Source organism: Solanum pennellii, chromosome 9 (genome assembly GCF_001406875.1).
Source record: "Solanum pennellii chromosome 9, SPENNV200".
In the NCBI taxonomy this organism is placed as follows: domain Eukaryota; kingdom Viridiplantae; phylum Streptophyta; class Magnoliopsida; order Solanales; family Solanaceae; genus Solanum; species Solanum pennellii.
The window spans coordinates 2,564,073-2,584,731 of NC_028645.1; the positions used below are offsets into that span (position 1 = coordinate 2,564,073).

The 20,659-nt window shown below is 38.0% G+C and overlaps 2 protein-coding genes across 3 annotated transcripts in view; one reads left to right on the top strand and one right to left on the bottom strand.

Annotated features, from left to right (window-relative positions):
- Window positions 1-291: 291 nt before the first annotated feature.
- Window positions 292-14,384, bottom strand: LOC114073969. 2 transcript variants are annotated; one of them, XM_027911754.1, is made up of 6 exons: window positions 14,323-14,384; window positions 12,579-13,197; window positions 1,949-2,920; window positions 1,624-1,727; window positions 1,378-1,533; window positions 292-1,297 (listed from the first exon to the last, which is right to left on the bottom strand). In XM_027911754.1, exons 2-6 carry the CDS (start codon window positions 13,129-13,131, stop codon window positions 524-526), a joined length of 2,559 nt encoding a protein of 852 aa, XP_027767555.1. In that variant the 5' UTR covers window positions 13,132-13,197; window positions 14,323-14,384; the 3' UTR covers window positions 292-523. The 2 variants fall into 2 exon arrangements, with proteins under 2 accessions (XP_027767555.1, XP_027767554.1); XM_027911753.1 differs by lacking the exon at window positions 14,323-14,384 and having other exon boundaries at window positions 12,579-14,281.
- A 1,704-nt stretch (window positions 14,385-16,088) lies between these two features.
- The window catches only part of LOC107031591, a 9,581-nt gene continuing 5,010 nt past the window's right edge, over window positions 16,089-20,659 (top strand). The window contains exon 1 of the mRNA XM_015233018.2: window positions 16,089-16,729. Within this exon, the coding sequence (XP_015088504.1) occupies window positions 16,201-16,729 (529 nt within the window). The 5' untranslated portion in view covers window positions 16,089-16,200. The remainder of the gene's footprint in view (window positions 16,730-20,659) is intronic.

Here is a 20,659-nt window from a genome sequence, read left to right on the forward strand (position 1 = left end):
GGGGGGCTCTTGTCCCAACAAATATCTTTTATTCTTATACAACCAGTACGAACTAATATTAATACCACTAGTTTCAAAAGCTTTTATTTATTTCTTAAAGAACATGTCCAATCAAATAGAGTGTGATTTAAGTTGTTGTAACAGAGCATATCTCTTATTACTTCTCTTACTATGAACAGTTTTTTTTTATAGGAGGTAATAGACACCTAGAGTGTCAAGACTCTAGAAGAAAATGCTTCAGCACAAAAACAAATGTAATGAAACTACACTTAGACTAGAGATAAAAGGGGATAGCAATGTACATTTTGTAGTTTGTACCATGTCATCACATCAAAATTAGTGCTATTTTGAAGCATTCATGTTCATTGTTCCATCAACCTGTGCCACCAAAAAACATAACTAGAAGTACACTACTGGTTTCACTATACTAAGGTATTTGCCATTCAAAAGTGAGAAAGTTAGTACATAGCAAAATATATTTACATGCTCTTACTGGCACATGAAGAATGGTTTAGACAAGCGATCACTCGATTATCTTACTCTTGAAGTCACTCAAGCTTTCTTCCAATCGAGCGATATCCCAATCAGCTAGCTCCTTCATCTCCTTTAGGACAGGTAACTCAGCTTCCATTTCATCAAGAGCATTACACTTTCCAGAACACTTCTTGGCCAAACTCAATTGTTGCTTCTTCATTGCTTCTTTTTTTGTCTTTGCAGCCTTCAAGCTTGCCTCCAGCTTGCTGATTTTGTTATCAAGTTTGTTGTTTCCATCTTTGAGGTTAGTATAGAGTTCTTGATCTTTTGTGAGCTCGACGATGAGGAGCACTTTCTGGGCAACTTTCTTATAATACTCCTCTTGATCCTTTTTAGCTCTACGCAAGGTCAAGGAAAAGTGTGGAAGGTTCTCTTTGAGTTTCTCCACGGCAAGAGCTCCCTCAGCTGATATATCTGGTGCTTCAGCATGTAATGATAGTGCTGCGCTTAATGCTGAACAGTTTCCGGGTAGAAGCATGACTTGAGAAGGTATGAGTAGTAATCTCTTAATATCACCTTTAGCTGTGGCAAGCATTTCTGCTGACGGTGTAGACTTCTGTGTGGTGGATTTCTTGTCATCTATGAGAGAAGATTGATCAGCAGAAAAACCAAGAGATTCAGCACATTGAATTTTTCCACTAACTCGAGCAAAGAAGTCTTCTAGATTATCAAATTTCAAAGGACAGTCGGGTGGTTGACTAATATCAGGTGTCTTGCTTCTGGTACTATCTAAGGATGGGGAAACTGTGCCTTCCTCAACATCCTGAAAAGAAAAGGCTCTGAAAATTAGATGAAGGGACCAATTAACCGGACATAACAACACAAGTTATAAAGAGAACTTGCATTGTCAGGAGTGGAGATTGGTGTAACAGCAGAAACTTGGATGTCTGCCTTAGTCCTGTCTTCATTAGCAGGAGTACAACTTGTAGGGAAGGCTGATGTAGAAGGTACATCAGAAGTTGTGCCTGGTGAAGATTTCCTCGAGTAAGTCTTCGTCTTCTGAAAAGTAAAGAAACATTTAAGCGAAGGAACCAGGCCAATTAATCCCATTATTATCCCAGAGGTTTGTTTGGGCGTGAGAATTTTTACCTTGCATAATGATATTGTAGCTATCTTTTCAGCTGCCTCATTCAAGTTCTTTTGTTGTATGGGCTTGTCTTGCTGTGTCAAAGATTGCGATGGAATATTATCCCCTGAAAGCAATCAAGGAGGCAATACAAGACAATCCAAATCAGAATCAGATATCAAACTGAGAAAAGGACAAGAATCATAGAGAACATTGAAAGCTATCACAAAATCTAATGCAATGGTATATGCAAAAGTCGCTAACAAGTCAAACACATTTTGACGGCTCCATCATTTGTTCAGCAAAATATAAATCTTATAATTTGTTTAATCAAGAAAGTTATCATACCTTCATATTTCCTCTTCATTTTCTGGTCAATTTTCTCTGCAGATTCAGAATTGAGGGGCATGGCATGCGGTGAGATCTTCCTGAAAATTTCAATAGCAGTCTTGTCCCGAGTACGGATGTAAGTGGACCACCAGGAATCAAAGAACTCAGTAGAGCTAGGATTGGTATCAAATGGAACAAATGAAAAATTCCTTTTCAATTGGCAAAACCTTGATTCAGTTTCTTCAGTGTATTCTGCAGACTGGAAATCTTTTCTTCTAACCGGAAGTTTATTGGCTGATTGATGGAAGGGGACAGCCTGAGTCATACCGAACTGTCGGGCAAACTGATTTGGAGAGTAATGTTCTACCTCATATTTGCACTTCAAAGATTCATCCAGAAGGATACTGTACGGGAGGTCTCGAGCAATGAGATAACTGGCCCAAATATCTTGTAGCTCTGGCTTATTAAGTCTTTGGAAGTCAGGATCAAGTGATTTCTTAAACCATACAGGTCCAAACTTCCTAGAAGAAAACGGGGTGAATTGGCTGATAGTTCTAGATGCACATTTATGAAAAAAGCGAAAGTATTCCTCGAAACTAGTATAGGTGGGGATATTACAGGTATCCAAAGTAGCAGGTTGGAATTCTGGGAAGTAAGACTGTAGCCAGAACTGCAAGATCCAGAATGGACCTCTTCCATAAAGAAACTTGCTCATAATGATTTCAGTGCATCCATGATATAAATTAGACAAGAGAAAAGGTGCCAAAGCAAGCTTTCTACCCCCAGCAAGAGCGAATGCCAGCTTTGTGCATTGCTTAATCATGTTTACTGAAGAGTCGCAAAACAGATGCTTACTGAGCCATGTAAACAGAAAAGATATATGTTCTTCCTTTGTCACAGCTGTTTCTGACATTGAAACATGAAGATACTTGCTGTAACGCAAATAATTATCATAAATTGTTCCATACTTGGGAAAATGACAAGTCGATCCAGCTGATAGAATGTAAGCTTTCACTTAACAAGTAATGGACCAGGTCCCTTACTTCAACTCAGAAAATTACCAGAAAGTAGAATGCAGTAAAATCAACACAATGATTTTACGTGGAAACCTCCTTGCTTAAGGGAGTAAAACCACGACCTGTCTCACAGGATTTTCAATCGTTTTCACTAATCTTCAAAAGCAAAAGCGAAACACGATTACACCAAATGTAAGAAAGAGTTATCAATCTTACCGTTAAGCAATAGACCTCTATTGCTCAACAAGCCAAAGTAGAAAAACAATCTACCCACTAAGCAATCCCACCTGGACAACCTAGACTTTTAACTCAACACACCAATTCCTTTATAGATTTAGGAGTGGTTTACAATTTACGAACAAGAGAATAAATTCCTAAAACAACTAGATGAAAAGCTCCAGATGTTGCTGTTGTTCGAGGAATGATTCTGCCTTTTTTCCTTTTTGTTAGCCTTTGCAAGAGTTCTTGAAAAGTGTTTATCAAGTTGCAAAAACTACCAAAAAGTGTTTAGGAAAGTGTCTTTTGTATTGACAAGTCCCTTTCCTAAACATCTTGCCATTGGTTGGAAAGGTCACACTTTCTGACGCCATCGGGAAGTGTGCACCTACTTTCTGTACTATCTCCAGCTGGCAGTCGACTGGCTCACTCTCAAGAGAGCCTGGTACCTCTACTAGGTCCCTGGGTTTGTTTCATCTGCAATACTTCAAACAAGACACCTGCAATACTCAAGTAGAAAACCCGGTACCTTTATGAGGTCCCTAAGTTTGTCAAATCATCAAAACTACAAATAACATTTTCCCCCTTTTTGATGATGACAAACAATGATATGATCTGAGATCTTCACCAGAGTCGTTCCCCCTGACATTGTATTCCCCCTTTCTGCATATTCCCCTTTTTCTTAATATTCCCCTTTAATGCATGTTCCCCCTTAATGTATGTTCCCTTTTATTTTGCTACTTACAGTTTACTTCCCCCTTTTGGCATCATAAAAAAGATATGCAGTAAACCATTGAGTCAACATAAATATTGTACAAGATCAGAGCTAATCAGCAATCAAACAGTAGAGGACAAGCATTCACAAAAGAAACTGGGAAGAACATCAAAGGAATAAAGTAACCAACAAGCCATTATAACATAATACATTAAAAGCAAACTAAAAATCCATTAACACGAGAATTTGCCACACAAAAAAAACAACACAAGGAGGGATTGATTGACAGGTTTAGGAAGAGGGAGGGGTCTTGGATAGGGACTGGATAACAAGAGTGAGTCGTGCATTGGCAGCATCATTATCCTGGATGGCCTTTTCTTGCAGGGCAGTTATCTTCGCCTTCAACTCCTTGTTCTCTTTCTCCAGAGCTTGTGCAGCTGAAGAACCAGGTCCCTCAGTTTGTGCAGTAAGAAGCTCTGCCTTGAGTACAGCAATTTCAGCCTCTTTACCACTCAAATGCACAGTGAGTTCCTCAGTCTCATGTTTAAGCTTATCCAGATCCGCAAGAAGTTGTGCCATTTTGCTTTTTGGCAAGCCTCTGCCTTCAATGCACTCACATTCAACCAAGGTGTGCTCAGAGATGGTCTGTTTGACTGTCCCCACCTTTCCAATACCAAGAGGAATCTGAAAGTGTGTGAATACTTTAGTGAGAAAGTATCCATATCCCATTCCATGTACTCCTTTCCTCTCGATAACTGTCTTGTGAATGTGTTCAATCATAAGACCAGGAAGACTCAGAGCCTCAAAGCTGCACAGCATCTCCATGATGTACAAGTCAGCAGCAGTAGCAAGTGTTCTCTTTTCAGTTCGAGGGAGAACCACTTTGTTGACGAACTCGAAGACCAGCTGATACTCACTCTTCATGAGTTTCTTATAGATCCCAGCAACCTTGGTTGTGGGAGTCTTTGAAATCAGAGATGCAAATTCTGAAGAGCAAGTTTTCTCCTGCACGGACCGGGTCCCCTCAGTAGGCACTCTGAGTATTTTGCCCAACATCTCCTCATTTAAAGAAATGGCAATATCGTTCACACGTGTGAGGAGACTCCCATCCTCCAGAAATTGAACATTGTAATAAAACTCACGGACCTCTTCTTCATGGAGGATGGGGGATTGCTTGTTGAACAGGTGCAACCAAGACTGGATCTCCACCATGTCGTGCAGAGAGTCCATGCCTGGAAGAGTGATAATCCCCATATGAAACACTCTACCAGAAAGAACTGCTTGGTTCCTCAGACTGTCAACTATTTCCTGCATGTTGACATTCTCACTTTTCTGGGCTTGAGAACCAGGTCCCTGTGTCCTCTTTCTCTTCCTTTCAGTTTTCTTCCCTTTTGACTGTGACTTCTCAACCTTCTTTGTAACCACTTCTCTTTTCTTTTCTGACTTCTTCTTGTCACTTTTCTTTTCAACCTCTTCCCCAGACAACTCAACCAAATTTTCTTTGGGTATCTAAAAGTGTGATACCTTGAATGTTCGTGCACTTCTGACTGCGGCAGCAGATCGTGCACTTGCCTTCAAGGCATCCCCCATTAATTTCTGTGCAGCAGACCTTGTATTAGGTCTTCTCTTAGGAGCCTCCTCCACAACCTTTTCTTTCCCCTTTTCTACTCTCCACCCTCCATTTTAAAGGTTCTTCTTTACTAGCAGATTCAGATGAAGAAGAAGAAGAATACCGCCCTAAATCTGGGGTTTTGTCAAAAATGGGTTGAGAAGGCCTTACCTCTTATTTTTCAAGAGCAACAGTGTGTTCTGTTCTGGCCTCTTCCCTCATCATTGCAAGACTCTCAATCACGAGTTCCTCACTCGCTGCTAGAATATTTGACTCTGAAGCCCTGTGTTTTGGTAGATCTCCCTCAAACATGTTGTCAGGCAACATGTCTTCACAAGTACCAGGTACTGTAGAAGTGTTTAGATCAATGGAGAAGAACGGGTTATCTGGAGCATTTGTGAGGGACTGGGGGGGAGAGGAGTGCTGGCTGGAGCAGGGGGTGGAGAATAGAAGGCAAGAGGAGTAATTTCATCAAGTGTGCCCAGCATTTGCGTCGAAGAAGATGACGAGGAAGACATGGTTACGATAAGGAAGAACGCAAGAGAGAAGAAAGACAGATTTGCCTTTGAATGTGAGAGGTCTTTGTGATAAATGAGAGAGATAAGGTTTCAAGATGAATGAGAGTTTCAGGAGAAAAGACCCCTTTTTAAAAGAAGTGAGAAGGTGCCAGGTCCATTGATTAGGCGCGTCGTTTGAGAGAAAAAACGATTGGACTGATCGGTCAGAGTAACCGATGACTGACACGTGGCATTTTCAACGGTCAAAATTTTAGTTTAAACTTAATGTAAAATGCTAACCTGGACAGGTACCAGGTACCATGATAGAGTTTAACTTCATTCCTTAATTGTTCTAACCTCTTCTTTTTGCTGAGCAGATCCCTATTGAAGGTATACCTACGAAAGGTACAAAAATGATCTTGAGCAAATATTTAAAATTCACACGAAGGATACCTGCACAACAGTTCTAACCATTGAGGGACTATTTCTGTTTGAAGCTAAAAACATCACTTGGAGATCAACATCCCCAACTTCAGCCGATTTCTCTCAAATTGGTCCTTGCTGAGAGCCTTGGTGAAGATGTCTGCAATCTGTTCCTCCGTTGGACAGGATGTGAGCACAATATTTCCCTTCTCAACATGATCTCTCAAAAAATGATGTCTAACATCAATGTGCTTTATTCTCTTATGATGAACTGGGTTTTTTCCCATACTCACAGCACTGGTGTTGTCACACATTAGAGGGATTGCTTTAATGTGGATTCCAAAATCTTCTAAGTGTTGCCTGATCCACAGCAACTGAGAACAACAAGCTGCAGCAGCTACATATTCAGCTTCAGCAGTTGAAAGAGCCACAGAGTTCTGCTTCTTAGTGCCCCAAGAGATAAGTGAAGATCCAAGGAAATGAGCCATTCCAGAGGTGCTCTTCCTGTCAACTTGATAACCTGCAAAATCAGCATCTGCAAAACCAACCAGATCAAAAGTATCACCTGCAGGATAAAAGAGAACCAGGTCCCCTGTTTTCTTCAGGTATCTGAGAATGCGTTTTGCAGCCTTCAGGTGTGAATCACGAGGACATGCTTGAAACCTGGCACACATTCCTACACTGTAAACAATATCAGGTCTGCTAGCAGTCAGATATAGCAGGGAGCCAATAATTCCTCTGTACATTGTCTGATTCACAAGGGGATCAGATTCTTCTACTATCATCTTGGAATTTGTTCCCATAGGAGTGTCAATAGGTTTGGAATCAAACATGTTGAATTTCTTCAAAAGCTCTTTGATGTACTTCTCCTGGCATATTGAAATTCCATTTGATGATTGCTTGATTTGCAGTCCCAAGAAAAATGTCAGCTCACCCATCATGCTCATTTCAAACTCTCTTCCCATTAGTGATGAGAATTCTTCACACAGGTGTTCTGAAGTGGCTCCAAAAATTATGTCATCCACATAAACTTGAATGATAAGCAATTCTTGTTCCCTTTTTAATAAGAACAAAGTATTGTCTATCTTGCCTCTTTTGAAATCATTCTTCAACAGAAATTTTGACAGCCTTTCATACCATGCTCTTGGAGCTTGTTTCAGACCATATAGTGCCTTGTTTAATCTGAACACATGATTTGGTAGCTCTGTATCTTCAAAACCAGGAGGTTGCTTGACATATACTTCCTCCTTGAGATCTCCATTCAGAAATGCACTCTTCACATCCATTTGATACAGCTTGAATCCCATAAAAGCAGCAAAAGCTATTAAGATTCTAATAGCTTCCATTCTGGCAACAGGTGCAAAAGTCTCATCATAGTCAATTCCTTCTTCTTGATTGTATCCTTGCACTACCAGCCTGGATTTATTTCTAGTAATAGCTCCACTTTCATCAAGTTTGTTTCTGAATACCCACCTGGTTCCTATTATTGTTCTGCCTTCAGGTCGAGGAACCAGGTACCATACCTTACTTCTTTCAAACTGATGAAGTTCTTCTTGCATAGAGTTGATCCAGTCTGCATCACTTAATGCTTCTTTAACATTCTTAGGCTCAATGGATGATATGAATGCTGAGAATGCAACTAGATTTCTTGTTTTTGATCTAGTTTGAATTCCAGAATTCAAGGGAGAGATGAGATTATCAAGAGGATGTGATGAACTATGCTTCCATCCTGACCTTGCAGCAGACTGATTTGGCAGACCATCATGATCTTCTTCATCAGGAGTGACATCATCTTCTGGGGGTTCTGATGTACTCTGGCTGGAGTTTTGAGTAGTACCAGGTACCCTATCATCCTGTTCAACCTCAGCATCTTCCTCAGGTAGACTGTGATTCTGATCTTCACAATCATTTTTCAGTTGTTGATCTGCATCAGTTTGAGCGCCTTCAATCTTCTTGGATGTTAGCATTTTTAGCACATCATCATCATCATTTGATCCATCACTCTTCAAGCTTCCATTTTCATCAAAAACAACATGAATGCTTTCTTCAATGCATTGTGTTCGCTTGTTGAATATTCTGTAGGCTTTGCTGGATGAAGAATATCCAACAAATACTCCTTCATCACTTCTGGGATCAAATTTTCCCAGATCATCCTTCCCATTGTTCAGCACAAAACATCTGCATCCAAAGGCTCTAAGGTAATTCAGCATTGGCTTCTTGTTGTTGAGTAGTTCATAAGGAGTCTTGTTTAGCACAGCTCTTATTAGACACCTGTTGGTAACATGACATGCTGTGTTAACAGCTTCAGCCCAGAAACTTTGAGGAAGATTTGATTCAATAATCATAGTTCTGGCAATATTCACCAAGGTTCTGTTCTTCCTCTCCACTACTCCATTTTGTTGAGGAGTTCTTGGAGCAGAGAAGTTGTGGCTTGTACCATTTTCCATACAGAATCTATCGAGAGTTGAGTTTTCAAATTCTGTCCCATGATCAGATCTAATACTGCAAACAACTTGATTCAATTTGGTTTGAATCATTTTGAAAAATACCACCAACTCATCAGCTGTATCTGCCTTTGATCTCAAAAATCTCGTCCAGGTGTATCTTGAATAATCATCAACAATCACCAAAATATACTTCTTGCCATTTCTGCTTTGAATCTTCAAGGGTCCACACAGGTCCATATGCAGCAACTCTAAGGTTCTTGATGATGTTACCTGATTCTTGGGCTTGAAAGATGATCTGATTTGCTTTCCTTTGACACAAGCTTCACATATTTTATTTTCAGCAAACTTCATCTTAGGCAACCCTCGGACCAGGTCCTTTGAAATCAATTTATTCAATAAAGATGAACTCACATGTCCCAGCCTACGATGCCAGAGATCAGCATTTTCATTTTGAGCACTGAGACATGTCAAGTCATCTCCATGAGAGATTTCCAAGTTTGCCACATACATATTTTTACTTCTGTGTGCAGTGAGAATTACCTTGTTTGTAGTTAAACTCACCACAGTGCATTTCTCAGAAGTAAACTTGACTTCATTTCCTTTATCACAGATTTGTGAAACACTCAGCAAGCTGTACTTCAAACCATCCACATGGTAAACATTGTCGATTGAATCTTCAAGAGATCTTCCCACTTTCCCAACTCCCAAAATGTACCCCTTCTTGCCATCGCCAAATGAGACTCCTCCTCCTTGGAGGGTCTTGAGTGAGAGGAAGTTATTTACATCACCAGTCATATGTTTAGAGCAGCCACTATCCATATACCAACACTGACTGCTGCTCCTCTCACTCACCTGCACCAAAAGTCACTTGTTAAGCTTGGGAACCCATTTCAGCTTGAGTTCCCAGTAGGCAGACAAAGGAGTGATCAGATTGTAATTTGCCCAATACGGTAGACTTTGAATCCTTCTAACAAAGGACCTAGGAGCAGGAACAGATTTTTTCTTTGAAAATCTGTGAGTTGGGACAGATTCTGTAGGACCAGGTCTCTTATTTGGTACATTCTGTCTTTCAGCATAATTAGAGTATCTTTCACGAGAGTTTTTCCAGCTGACACACTCTTTTTTCAAATGTCCATTTTTTCCACAATGCAGACACAACAGATTATCAGACACAAACACATACTTACTGTGAGGATTATAAGGAGGACTTATGTTTAGACTTCCTAGTCCTTTCTTATTGAAATTACTCTGACTTGTCACATTTGACAATAACTTTGATGATTTGGTCCACTTAAGAGAATTTTCAAGTTCCTCCTTAAGTTTAACAACATCCTGTTCTAATTTGTTATTCTTTTCAAGTGACAATCTGAGATTTGTCTCAGAGTTTTTCAATTTTTCCTCAATTTCAGCTTGCAAGCTATTTGGCTCTCCATTTAGTTTTTCAGCCTTTTCAGTAAGCTCACTCAACTGATACTTAAGTTCAGAATTATTTAACTCTAGAGACACCATTTTTGCCATTGTCTCTTCAAGTTGAACTTTGTTTTCAGAAAGAATTTCAAGTTCAGCATTAATGGCATCTCTTTCAGATGTTAGCTCTATCACAGAATCTAACATGACTTTTGACAAGGTTCTTAATTTCTTAAGAGAATATTTGTCCAAGTCAATTTTCATGTCAAGAAGAGTTACCTGATTGTTCTCTTCTTCATTTTCTGTGTGTGCCATGAGAGCAAACATTTCATTGAAGACAGTTTCCTCCTCATGCACAGCAACCATAGACACATCTTTTGACTCATCAGGATCTTCTGAATCACTTGAAGAATCCCCCCATGCAGCAAGAGCCCTTTTTACAACCATATCAGCAGCAGCTTTACGATCTCTGTTTCCAAGTACCAGGTCCCTTCTGTTTTCTTTGTCACCCCTGTGCTTTTGATGTTCCTTGTTTTCAGTCTTGAGCAAAGGACACTCTCTGATGAAGTGCCCAGATTTTCCACACTTGTAGCAAGTATCACCTTGAGCAGTATTTCGAGTCCCATTAGTTCCCTTTTTATACATTTTGTTTTTTCTCACAACCTTTTGGAATCTACTGATGAGATATGCCATATCATCATCATCACTTGAATCTTCTTCTGATTTATACTTTAACATCAGAGACTTGTCCTTCTTGACTTCCTTTTTTGACAAATCATTGCTTCGATTCATCTCATGTGTTTTAAGATTTCCAATCAACGCATCCATGGTCAGCACTTTCAAGTCCTTGGCTTCTGTAATGGCATCAACTTTGCTCTCCCAAGACTTTGGAAGAATTCGAAGCACTTTTCTGACTTGTTTGGTCATGCTTATGGGTTCACCCAGACTTTTCAGCTCATTTGTAATGGAAGAGAACTTGGTGAACATCTCATGTATTGTTTCACCTTCCTTCATTTTGAAGTTTTCATATCGTGAAGTGAGCATGTCAATCTTGGATTCTTTGACTTGTTCAGTTCCTTCATGAGCCGTCAACAAGCTATCCCAAATCTCTTTAGCAGACTCACAGGCTGACACTCTGTTGTACTCATCAGGTCCTATCCCACAGACCAGAAGAGTTTTAGCTCTGAAACCCTTTTCAATCTTTTTCCTGTCAGCTTCATCATATTTCTGCCTGGGCTTTGGAACAGTAATGGTCTTTTCTCCATCTTTTTCTTCCATCATGGGAACAAAGGGTCCATCTAATATAATATCCCATAACTCGCTATCTTCAGCCATGAGATAGTCATGCATTCTAACTTTCCACCAACTGTAGAAGTGTCCATTGAAACGAGGAGGTCTGTGTGATGACTGACCTTCTTCGAGGTTAAGTGGAGCTGCCATTCTTAGAACAAAATCACTTCCTTGGTGTTAACCAAATAGGTAGTGCCTGCTCTGATACCACTTGATAGAATGTAAGCTTTCACTTAACAAGTAATGGACCAGGTCCCTTACTTCAACTCAGAAAATTACCAGAAAGTTGAATGCAGTAAAATCAACACAATGATTTTACGTGGAAACCTCCTTGCTTAAGGGAGTAAAACCACGACCTGTCTCACAGGATTTTCAATCGTTTTCACTAATCTTCAAAAGCAAAAGCGAAACACGATTACACCAAATGTAAGAAAGAGTTATCAATCTTACCGTTAAGCAATAGACCTCTATTGCTCAACAAGCCAAAGTAGAAAAACAATCTACCCACTAAGCAATCCCACCTGGACAACCTAGACTTTTAACTCAACACACCAATTCCTTTATAGATTTAGGAGTGGTTTACAATTTACGAACAAGAGAATAAATTCCTAAAACAACTAGATGAAAAGCTCCAGATGTTGCTGTTGTTCGAGGAATGATTCTGCCTTTTTTTCCTTTTGTTAGCCTTTGCAAGAGTTCTTGAAAAGTGTTTATCAAGTTGCAAAAACTACCAAAAAGTGTTTAGGAAAGTGTCTTTTGTATTGACAAGTCCCTTTCCTAAACATCTTGCCATTGGTTGGAAAGGTCACACTTTCTGACGCCATCGGGAAGTGTGCACCTACTTTCTGTACTATCTCCAGCTGGCAGTCGACTGGCTCACTCTCAAGAGAGCCTGGTACCTCTACTAGGTCCCTGGGTTTGTTTCATCTGCAATACTTCAAACAAGACACCTGCAATACTCAAGTAGAAAACCCGGTACCTTTATGAGGTCCCTAAGTTTGTCAAATCATCAAAACTACAAATAACACCAGCCATCCCAAGAATGGCACTGACTTCCTCCCCATGTGGTCTAAGTCCTGTCAAAGCAACAATATCTAGTACTGTTGGCCCCATCATACCAAATCTGAAGTGGAATGAGTTTGTGGAGATTGACCAATAGCATAAAGCAGCATACAAAAGATTTTTGTCCATCGGGATAACATTTTTTGACAACTGAATGGCATCATAGATATCAGCTGATTTCCAGACATCCCCTTTGGCCTTCTCAACTCTATCTACCCAATCATTCCATGATCTACTAATATAAGGCCATGAATCCAGATACTTACCTTCGAACCAATCAAGTTGCACGGAGTGTAGAAGTAGCTTCTCTCCAACAGCTAAGGGGTAAAGAGACGAGAGCTCCTGAGGAAACATTGTCTTAAAACATGGACCTAATATAAAATTAGATGATGATCCAGGAATAGGAACAAATATCTTGTCAGAAATCAGCTCTTTGTTCAACTCTTGGATTTTCTTGGTCATTTTTCCCTTTGACTGAGAAACTTCAGTACCTAAGCTTGCAACTTTATCTTTTGCCATCTCTATTACTTTTCTTAGATGGAGCACGTTAAGAAGAAAAAGATTGTAAACGTCTCAGAGAAAAGCCTGCAGACGTGAACACGTAATTTGAGTTCCTAAAACTATTAGGATTATTAGCTTCTAGGCGTAAACAAGGAAACAAGAAACACATATGCTGAAAGCTGTTTCACCATGATAGAATTCAATCATCTACTCAATATATGCTCTCACATTAAACAACCTGCTACATTATATGCTTTTCAAAAAGATTCCTTATCAAGTGCTATCGGTCTAAACAACAACAACATACCCAATGAAATCCCACAAGTCAAGTCAGGGTAGGGCAGAGTATACATAAAACTTACCACTACTTTGTGGAGGCAGAAAAGGTGTTTCTGGAAGACCCTTGACTCGAATACAACAATCAGATTAAGTATGAAAAGGAAAAATGACAGTAGAAAATATAGCAACTTCTACTAAAACAGTAACAACAAAATAATGGAACCATCATGAAAATAGATGGTGGTAGAAAGCAAAAGCAAGACAGTACAAGAATCAAGCTATTACTACGACAGACACCACCAAGCCTAAACCCTTTCAGGAAGCAATAGAACACTCCACCACCTATTAACCTTCTACCCTAATCTGCGACCTCGACACTCTCCTATCTAAGGTCATGTCCCCAGTAAGCTAGAGTCGTGCCATGTCTTGTCTAATAACCTCTTCCCAATACTTTTTCGGCCTACCTCAACCTCGCACCCACTATATCGAACCTTTCGAGTTTTCCCTTCCCTACCCCCCCCCCCCTTCCTTTTCCCTCTATAAAAGTAGTGTCTTTGGTTTTACCAGCTATGCCACACCAAATTTCTTCCTACCAACACAGATACATGTGAATCTGCCCATTAAGGCACCTTGTTTTTTTTACCAGTTAGGCCACACCAAGTTCCCTCTTTTCCAAGAAGAAACAACAAAAATATACTTATAAAGGTACTCCACTAAAGCATTTGGAATTTTCTACCATGAGAGAGCCATTGTACTATATAAAGCTTCCATCTTTTTTGCCCCTTTAGTTGCTAAAAACTCACAACCATGTGGATACAAATCGATAGTGCTGCAATTTCATTTTTCTAGAAAATTCACACAACTAATAATTTATAAGTATTTTTACTCTAAAACTAATGGATTACTATTAGAAGGAAAAAAAAAAGTTACCTCATAGCTGAAATTGCTTGTTCTTGAAAAGGAGATGACTCTTGTTTTTTCACTATATGACTATATATTCAAAAGTTATCGAAAGACTTTGTGTCAAATCATAGGATCCATGGTTAAAAAAAAATATAGTTTGATTTGAAACGAAATTTAAAAAAAATTAATTTTATAATTTTAAATTAAATTTATATCAAATGTATCTGAATATTCTTTAATCTTGTAAAAAAAATAAATGAAAGGAGTCGTTCAAAGAGAGTAAATTTTTTATATGTTTTTTCAAATATATGTTGCTTCTTCAGTTCCATTGTACGTGGATTTTTTTTTTAATTTGACATGAATTTTTTTTTTTAGGAAAAAATAATTCGTGGTGTAAATCATTCTTTTAACTTTTTTTGTGAATGGGAAATGAGAATTATTTGATTACAGATAAAATAAAAATTTCAAGGTTAAATTGCTTCTAAAAATAGTAAAGTGATTTTTTAAAAACGAATTAGAAAGAAAAATTTATCAAATTAAACAAGACTGTGGAAATATATATTTATAGTATATCTGAATGTATAAATTTCAAATGTAAGAAATTAAAATTTTTATATTTCACTTTACGATTAGAATGTGTAAATTTGAATCTCAAATTTTTAATTGCACCGCTTAAATTAGAACAAAATAAGCAATAAATTGAAAATGCATACTTTATTAACGATATTTAATTTAACAGGAAGAGATGTATTTGTTGTGTTAACAATCAAAACACACTCAAATTATTAGTTCAACTATTTAAATTTTTATTTTTATTTATTACTTGTAACATATCAAGAATTATTATAAATATATATATATATATATATATATTTCCTTAACATCAATTATTTACTCCGCGAATTAATTTTTTAGATCTAGTAAAATGTTAATATGGGTAGTAGGGTAAAATAGTTATGTTATCAAGTTTAATTATGACAAATAAAATGTATGAATAGAATAATTTTTAACGAGTTTCATATCTCAATCGTATATTGTTCTCCATTTTCTTTGTATCAAAATACACGTTCATGATGAGCTGACAAATATTTCTTTGGCTTAAATCATTTGCGGCCCTTAAAATTATCCGTATAATTCACTTAGACATTTTAACTATGCATTGTACCTATTGAACACCTTTATCGTTCAAAACATGTACTTATTGAATATTTTTTGATGACCTAGCATCATGAATGTAATACACCATCCATAAAGCGAGTGAAACAGTTTTCCTTTTTGCGGATGAATCAAAATTAGACATATCACCATTAGAAAAATCATAATTTGAAATTGTAAAAAAAAATGTTCTTAAAAAATCATCGTTATTTTCTTCATCGAAAAATATCAATTAAAGAAATAAAAATCAAATTAAGTAAATAATAATTTCGGTAAAATTTCATTATTTCGACAAGACTAATATGAATATAAATTTTTTTCTTTGAAATCATTAGATAATTTCTGCAACTTTGCTATTAGTGTTCCTTTTTTTAGACTGTCATATAATGTTTCCCCTAAAATTTGTCATGAACTTTAATTAAAAAAATTTCTATTATTATTTTTAATTTTTTTTTGATCGACGGTTTCCAACGAGCCTTTCAAACTAGTACTATTAGTAATCGACTCTATAGCTTCTTCAATAAACGCTGGTTTTTCGATCAAGGCTATGAGAAACAATGAATTTGCATTCAACATATGCTATATTTTCTTAGAAAATTGCATAAATGGTACTTAATTTTTGGTTGTACATTCACAATAGTCCCTTAAGTATTGCATTAAGCAATTTAGTCCTCTGAATTTGTATAATATCGCAAATTCAACAAAAAAAAATTCAGTGAATCAAATTAATCAAGCATCTCCAATCCTCCCATGGAGGACAATAACCCAGCCCCCACAAAACCCAGGGTGGTGTGTTGTATAGGTGATATCCATGGCTACATAACAAAACTCCAAAATCTATGGTCAAATCTTGAATCTTGCGTTAACCCATCTGATTTTGAGACTGCCCTTATCATTTTCTTGGGTGATTACTGTGATAGAGGTCCAGAAACAAGTAAAGTTGTAGACTTTCTGATTTCTTTGCCATCAAAATACCCAAAACAGTCTCATGTTTTTCTTTGTGGGAATCATGATTTTGCATTTGGGGCATTCTTGGGTGTACTTCCAAGTCCACCTGATGGGTCTGAATTTTGTGAGACATGGAAAGAGTATGAAATGAATGAGGAAAGAGAAGGGTGGTATAAAGGTGAAAGCTTTGAGAATATGCATTTACAAGGGAGGAGATGGGCTGGGAATCATACTGTTAAGTTTAATGCTGTAAAGGGTATTGATTATAAAGGATCTATTTATGATGCTGCTCCTACTTTTCAGTCTTATGGTGTTCCTCATGGTTCTGCTGGTATGATTCTTTAATTATTATTTTTTGTTGGTAAGTTGAGCTTAGATAGGAGGGTTTGGTGATTAGAATAGAAGGTTAGTTAGTAGTCGAGACTTACTTGTTTATCAATAATATTAGCAATATTTTCATATTTTCTAGTCCTTTGATTTCAATTATCACCTGTGCCTTTTTGTGCTTTATTTCGCATTATTTAGTTGTTGTTACTGTTAAATTTGACAAGATTCAAAAATGGATTAATGAGAAGATATGGTAGTTAGGAGGATAATTTTTCATTGGTATAAAAGTCAAGATAGCAACTTTTGTAGGTGAAATTTAGGTGAACCATAAATTGATTTCACAAGGTTAATGTTGACATTTTGACATATTGTGATGTCATCTTGTGATGTCATGGATGACATCAATAGGAAGAATTTACTCCTATAAATAGGTAGTTCCTAATTCATTTGTAACACACCTCTCACTTGCCTTCTCATCTCCTAAGGCATTTGTTCTTCTTTCTCTCTTGTAGTATTTCACTTGTACTCTTTTGGAGTGAAATAAATATTGGTTGTTTGTGTCCGAGGAGTAGGCAAAAGAAAACAAAAGTTTGCCGAACCTCGTTAATTCCTGGTGTTCTTTCTCTTGTTGTCTCATTTACTATTTATTAGCTACCTTTAGATATAGTAGTTGTGATTCCATCACTCTCTATATATTCGGCTTCCGCAACAATTGGTATCAGAGCCAAGGTATTATCTGAGTATGCTCTGTGGTTGCAGCATAGTCTGAACTTCCACATCAGAAAAAGATTTACTTTGGTCTTTGCATTGTTAGCTAGTAAATAGTATTTGTAGTAAAATGGGAGACAAGAAAAATGATGAGTCCACATCAAGTATCAATAATACGTCATCATTGGCATCTTCGCTTATGACAAGAATTGTGTCAAATGCGAAATTTGCAGTTGAAATTTTTGACGGGTCAGGACATTTCGGAATGTGGCAAGGCGAGGTCCTTGATGTTCTTTTTCAACAAGGGCTAGATATTGCCATTGAAGAAAAGAAACCAGACGGTGTAGGAGAAGAAGATTGGAAGATTATCAACCGTGTTGCTTGCGGTACCATTCGATCTTACCTTGCAAGAGAACAAAAGTATCCATACACGAAGGAAACATCTGCAAATAAATTATGGAATTCATTGGAGGAGAAATTCTTGAAGAAAAACAGTCAAAATAAACTTTACATGAAAAGAAGACTGTTACGCTTCACTTATGTTCCCGGTAGCACAATGAATGATCATATCACCAGCTTTAATAAGTTGGCGACAGATTTGCGAAATATGGACGTGACTTTTACGGATGGAGATATGGCCTTAATGTTGTTAAGTTCACTTCCCGATGAGTTTGAGCATCTTGAAACGACTCTACTGCATGGGAATGATGAAGTATCTCTCAAAGAAGTTTGTTCTGCCTTATACAGTTATGAACAAAGAAAGAGAGAAAAACAAAAAGGCGGAGAAGCAGAAGCACTAGTTGCGAGAGGTCGTTCTCAAAATCATATGAGAACGAAGAAAGGGAGATCCAAGTCAAGATCGAGACTCAGCAAAGATGAATGTGCCTTTTGCCGAGAAAAAGGGCATTGGAAGAAAGACTGCCCAAAGTTGAATAGCAAAGCCAAACCAAATAATGGGAAGGCTGTCATGGATTCAAATGTGGCTGATTGTGATGATTCCGATTACTCACTAGTTACAACAGATCCATCCAAATCATCTGATGTATGGTTGATGGATTCAGCTTGTAGTTATCATATGTGTCCCAATCGGGACTGGTTTATTGATTTACAAGAAGGAGAATGTGGAGTTATTCACACTGCAAACAATAATCCTCTTACCGCATATGGTGTTGGTTCAATCCGATTAAGGAACCATGATGGATTAAGTAGAACATTAACAGATGTTCGATATGTACCAGATTTGAAGAAAAATCTCATTTCTGTAGGAGCCCTAGAATCAAAGGGGTTCAAAGTCATTGCAGATAATGGCGTGATGAGAATATGCTCTGGTGCACTGGTGGTAATGAAGGCAATTCGAAGAAATAATAACATGTACCACTATCAAGGTAGTACAGTTATTGGGACAGCGGCAACAACATCCAATGACGAGAAGGAGGCAGAAATGACCAAGTTGTGGCATATGCGCTTGGGGCATGCTGGAGGGAAATCCTTGAAAACTTTATCAGATCAAGGATTGCTAAAAGGAGTAAAAACTTGCAACTTGGAGTTTTGTGAGCATTGTATCAAGGGAAAGCAAACAAGGGTTAAATTTGGAACAGCTATCCATAATACTAAAGGTATTTTGGATTATGTTCATTCGGATGTTTGGGGTGCTTCCAAAACACCTTCATTAGGTGGGAAACACTATTTTGTAACCTTTGTTGATGACTTTTCTCGAAGATTGTGGGTGTATACGATGAAAACAAAAGATGAAGTATTGGGAATTTTTCTCAAATGGAAGGCGATGATAGAAACTCAAAGTGGCAGAAAGATCAAGTGTCTTCGCACAGACAATGGTGGCGAATACAAAAATGATCTTTTTCAGAAAATTTGTGAGGAAAATGGCATCGTTAGACATTTCACCGTAAAAAATACACCACAACAGAATGGAGTGGCAGAACGCATGAACCGAACTTTGCTGGAGAAAGTTCGATGTATGTTGTCCAATGCTGGCTTGGGCAAAGAATTTTGGGCTGAGGCAATAACATATGCGTGCCACCTCATTAATCGTCTACCATCTGCTGCTATTGGTGGGAAGACACCATTTGAAAAATGGTATGGAAAACCTGCTGAAGATTATGGTTCTTTATATGTATTTGGCTCAATTGCATATTATCATGTAAGAGAGTCAAAATTGGACCCAAGAGCAAAGAAAGCTTTATTTATGGGAATTACTTCTGGAGTCAAAGGATACCGTTTATGGTGTCCAGAGACAAGAAAAGTTATTTTCAGCAGGGATGTTACCTTTGATGAATCTGCCTTGACAAATAAGGTAACACTTGAAGAAGCCAAACAAATTGATGGTGCTTCAAAGCAGGTGGAGTTTGAGGGAAAGATAATTTTCCCAACACAGGGATCAAACGAGGAAACAACAGAAAATTTTCCTCTTGAAGGAGAGCCAGTCGAAGAGGAGGTTCCATCTCAAGAACCTCAACCACAACTTGAATCAATAGCAACCGGCAAGCCAAAAAGGACATTAAGAAAACCTGCTCGACTCATAGATATGGTGGCTTGTGCGGACTCAATTGCAGCTGATGACATTCCTACCACTTATAAAGACGCAGTCCAAAGTTCAGAAGAAGATAAGTGGAGGATTGCCATGGATGAAGAAATGCAGTCCCTTCATCAGAATCATACATGGAGATTGGCCAATCTCCCAGAGGGCAAGAAAGCAATTGGGTGCAAATGGGTATTTGCAAAGAAAGAAGGATTTCCTAACCAAGAAGATGTTCGCTGCAAAGCAAGATTGGTGGCCAAAGGATATGCTCAAAAGGAGGGAATTGATTATAATGTGGTGTTTTCTCCAGTTGTGAAACACTCCTCCATTAGAGTTTTGTTGGCTTTGGTAGCACAGTTAAATTTGGAACTAGTTCAGTTGGATGTAAAAACTGCATTTTTACATGGAGACTTGGAAGAAGAAATCTACATGACTCAGCCAGAAGAATTCAAAGTTGATGGAAAAGAAAATATGGTGTGCAAACTTGAAAAATCATTGTACGGATTGAAACAATCTTCTAGACAATGGTACAAACGATTTGACAAGTTTATGTTGCAGCAAAGGTACATAAGAAGCAAATTCGATCATTGTGTGTATTTGCGCAAGCTTGAAGATAATTCCTTCATATACTTTCTCCTATATGTTGATGATATGTTGATAGCTTCTAAGAGTCAAGAGGAAATTGAGAAG

What these genes read in the sequence shown, in the direction of transcription:
- LOC114073969 (XM_027911754.1), bottom strand. Translation starts at nt 13,131, where the DNA reads ATGGCAAAAGATAAAGTTGCAAGCTTAGGTACTGAAGTTTCTCAGTCA. An exon ending in AATGAAGAGGAAATATGAAG is followed by an intron (nt 1,728 to 1,948) that starts GTATGATAACTT and finishes GATTGCTTTCAG; the next exon opens with GGGATAATATTCCATCGCAA. An exon ending in CAATCTCCACTCCTGACAAT is followed by an intron (nt 1,298 to 1,377) that starts GCAAGTTCTCTT and finishes TTTTCTTTTCAG; the next exon opens with GATGTTGAGGAAGGCACAGT.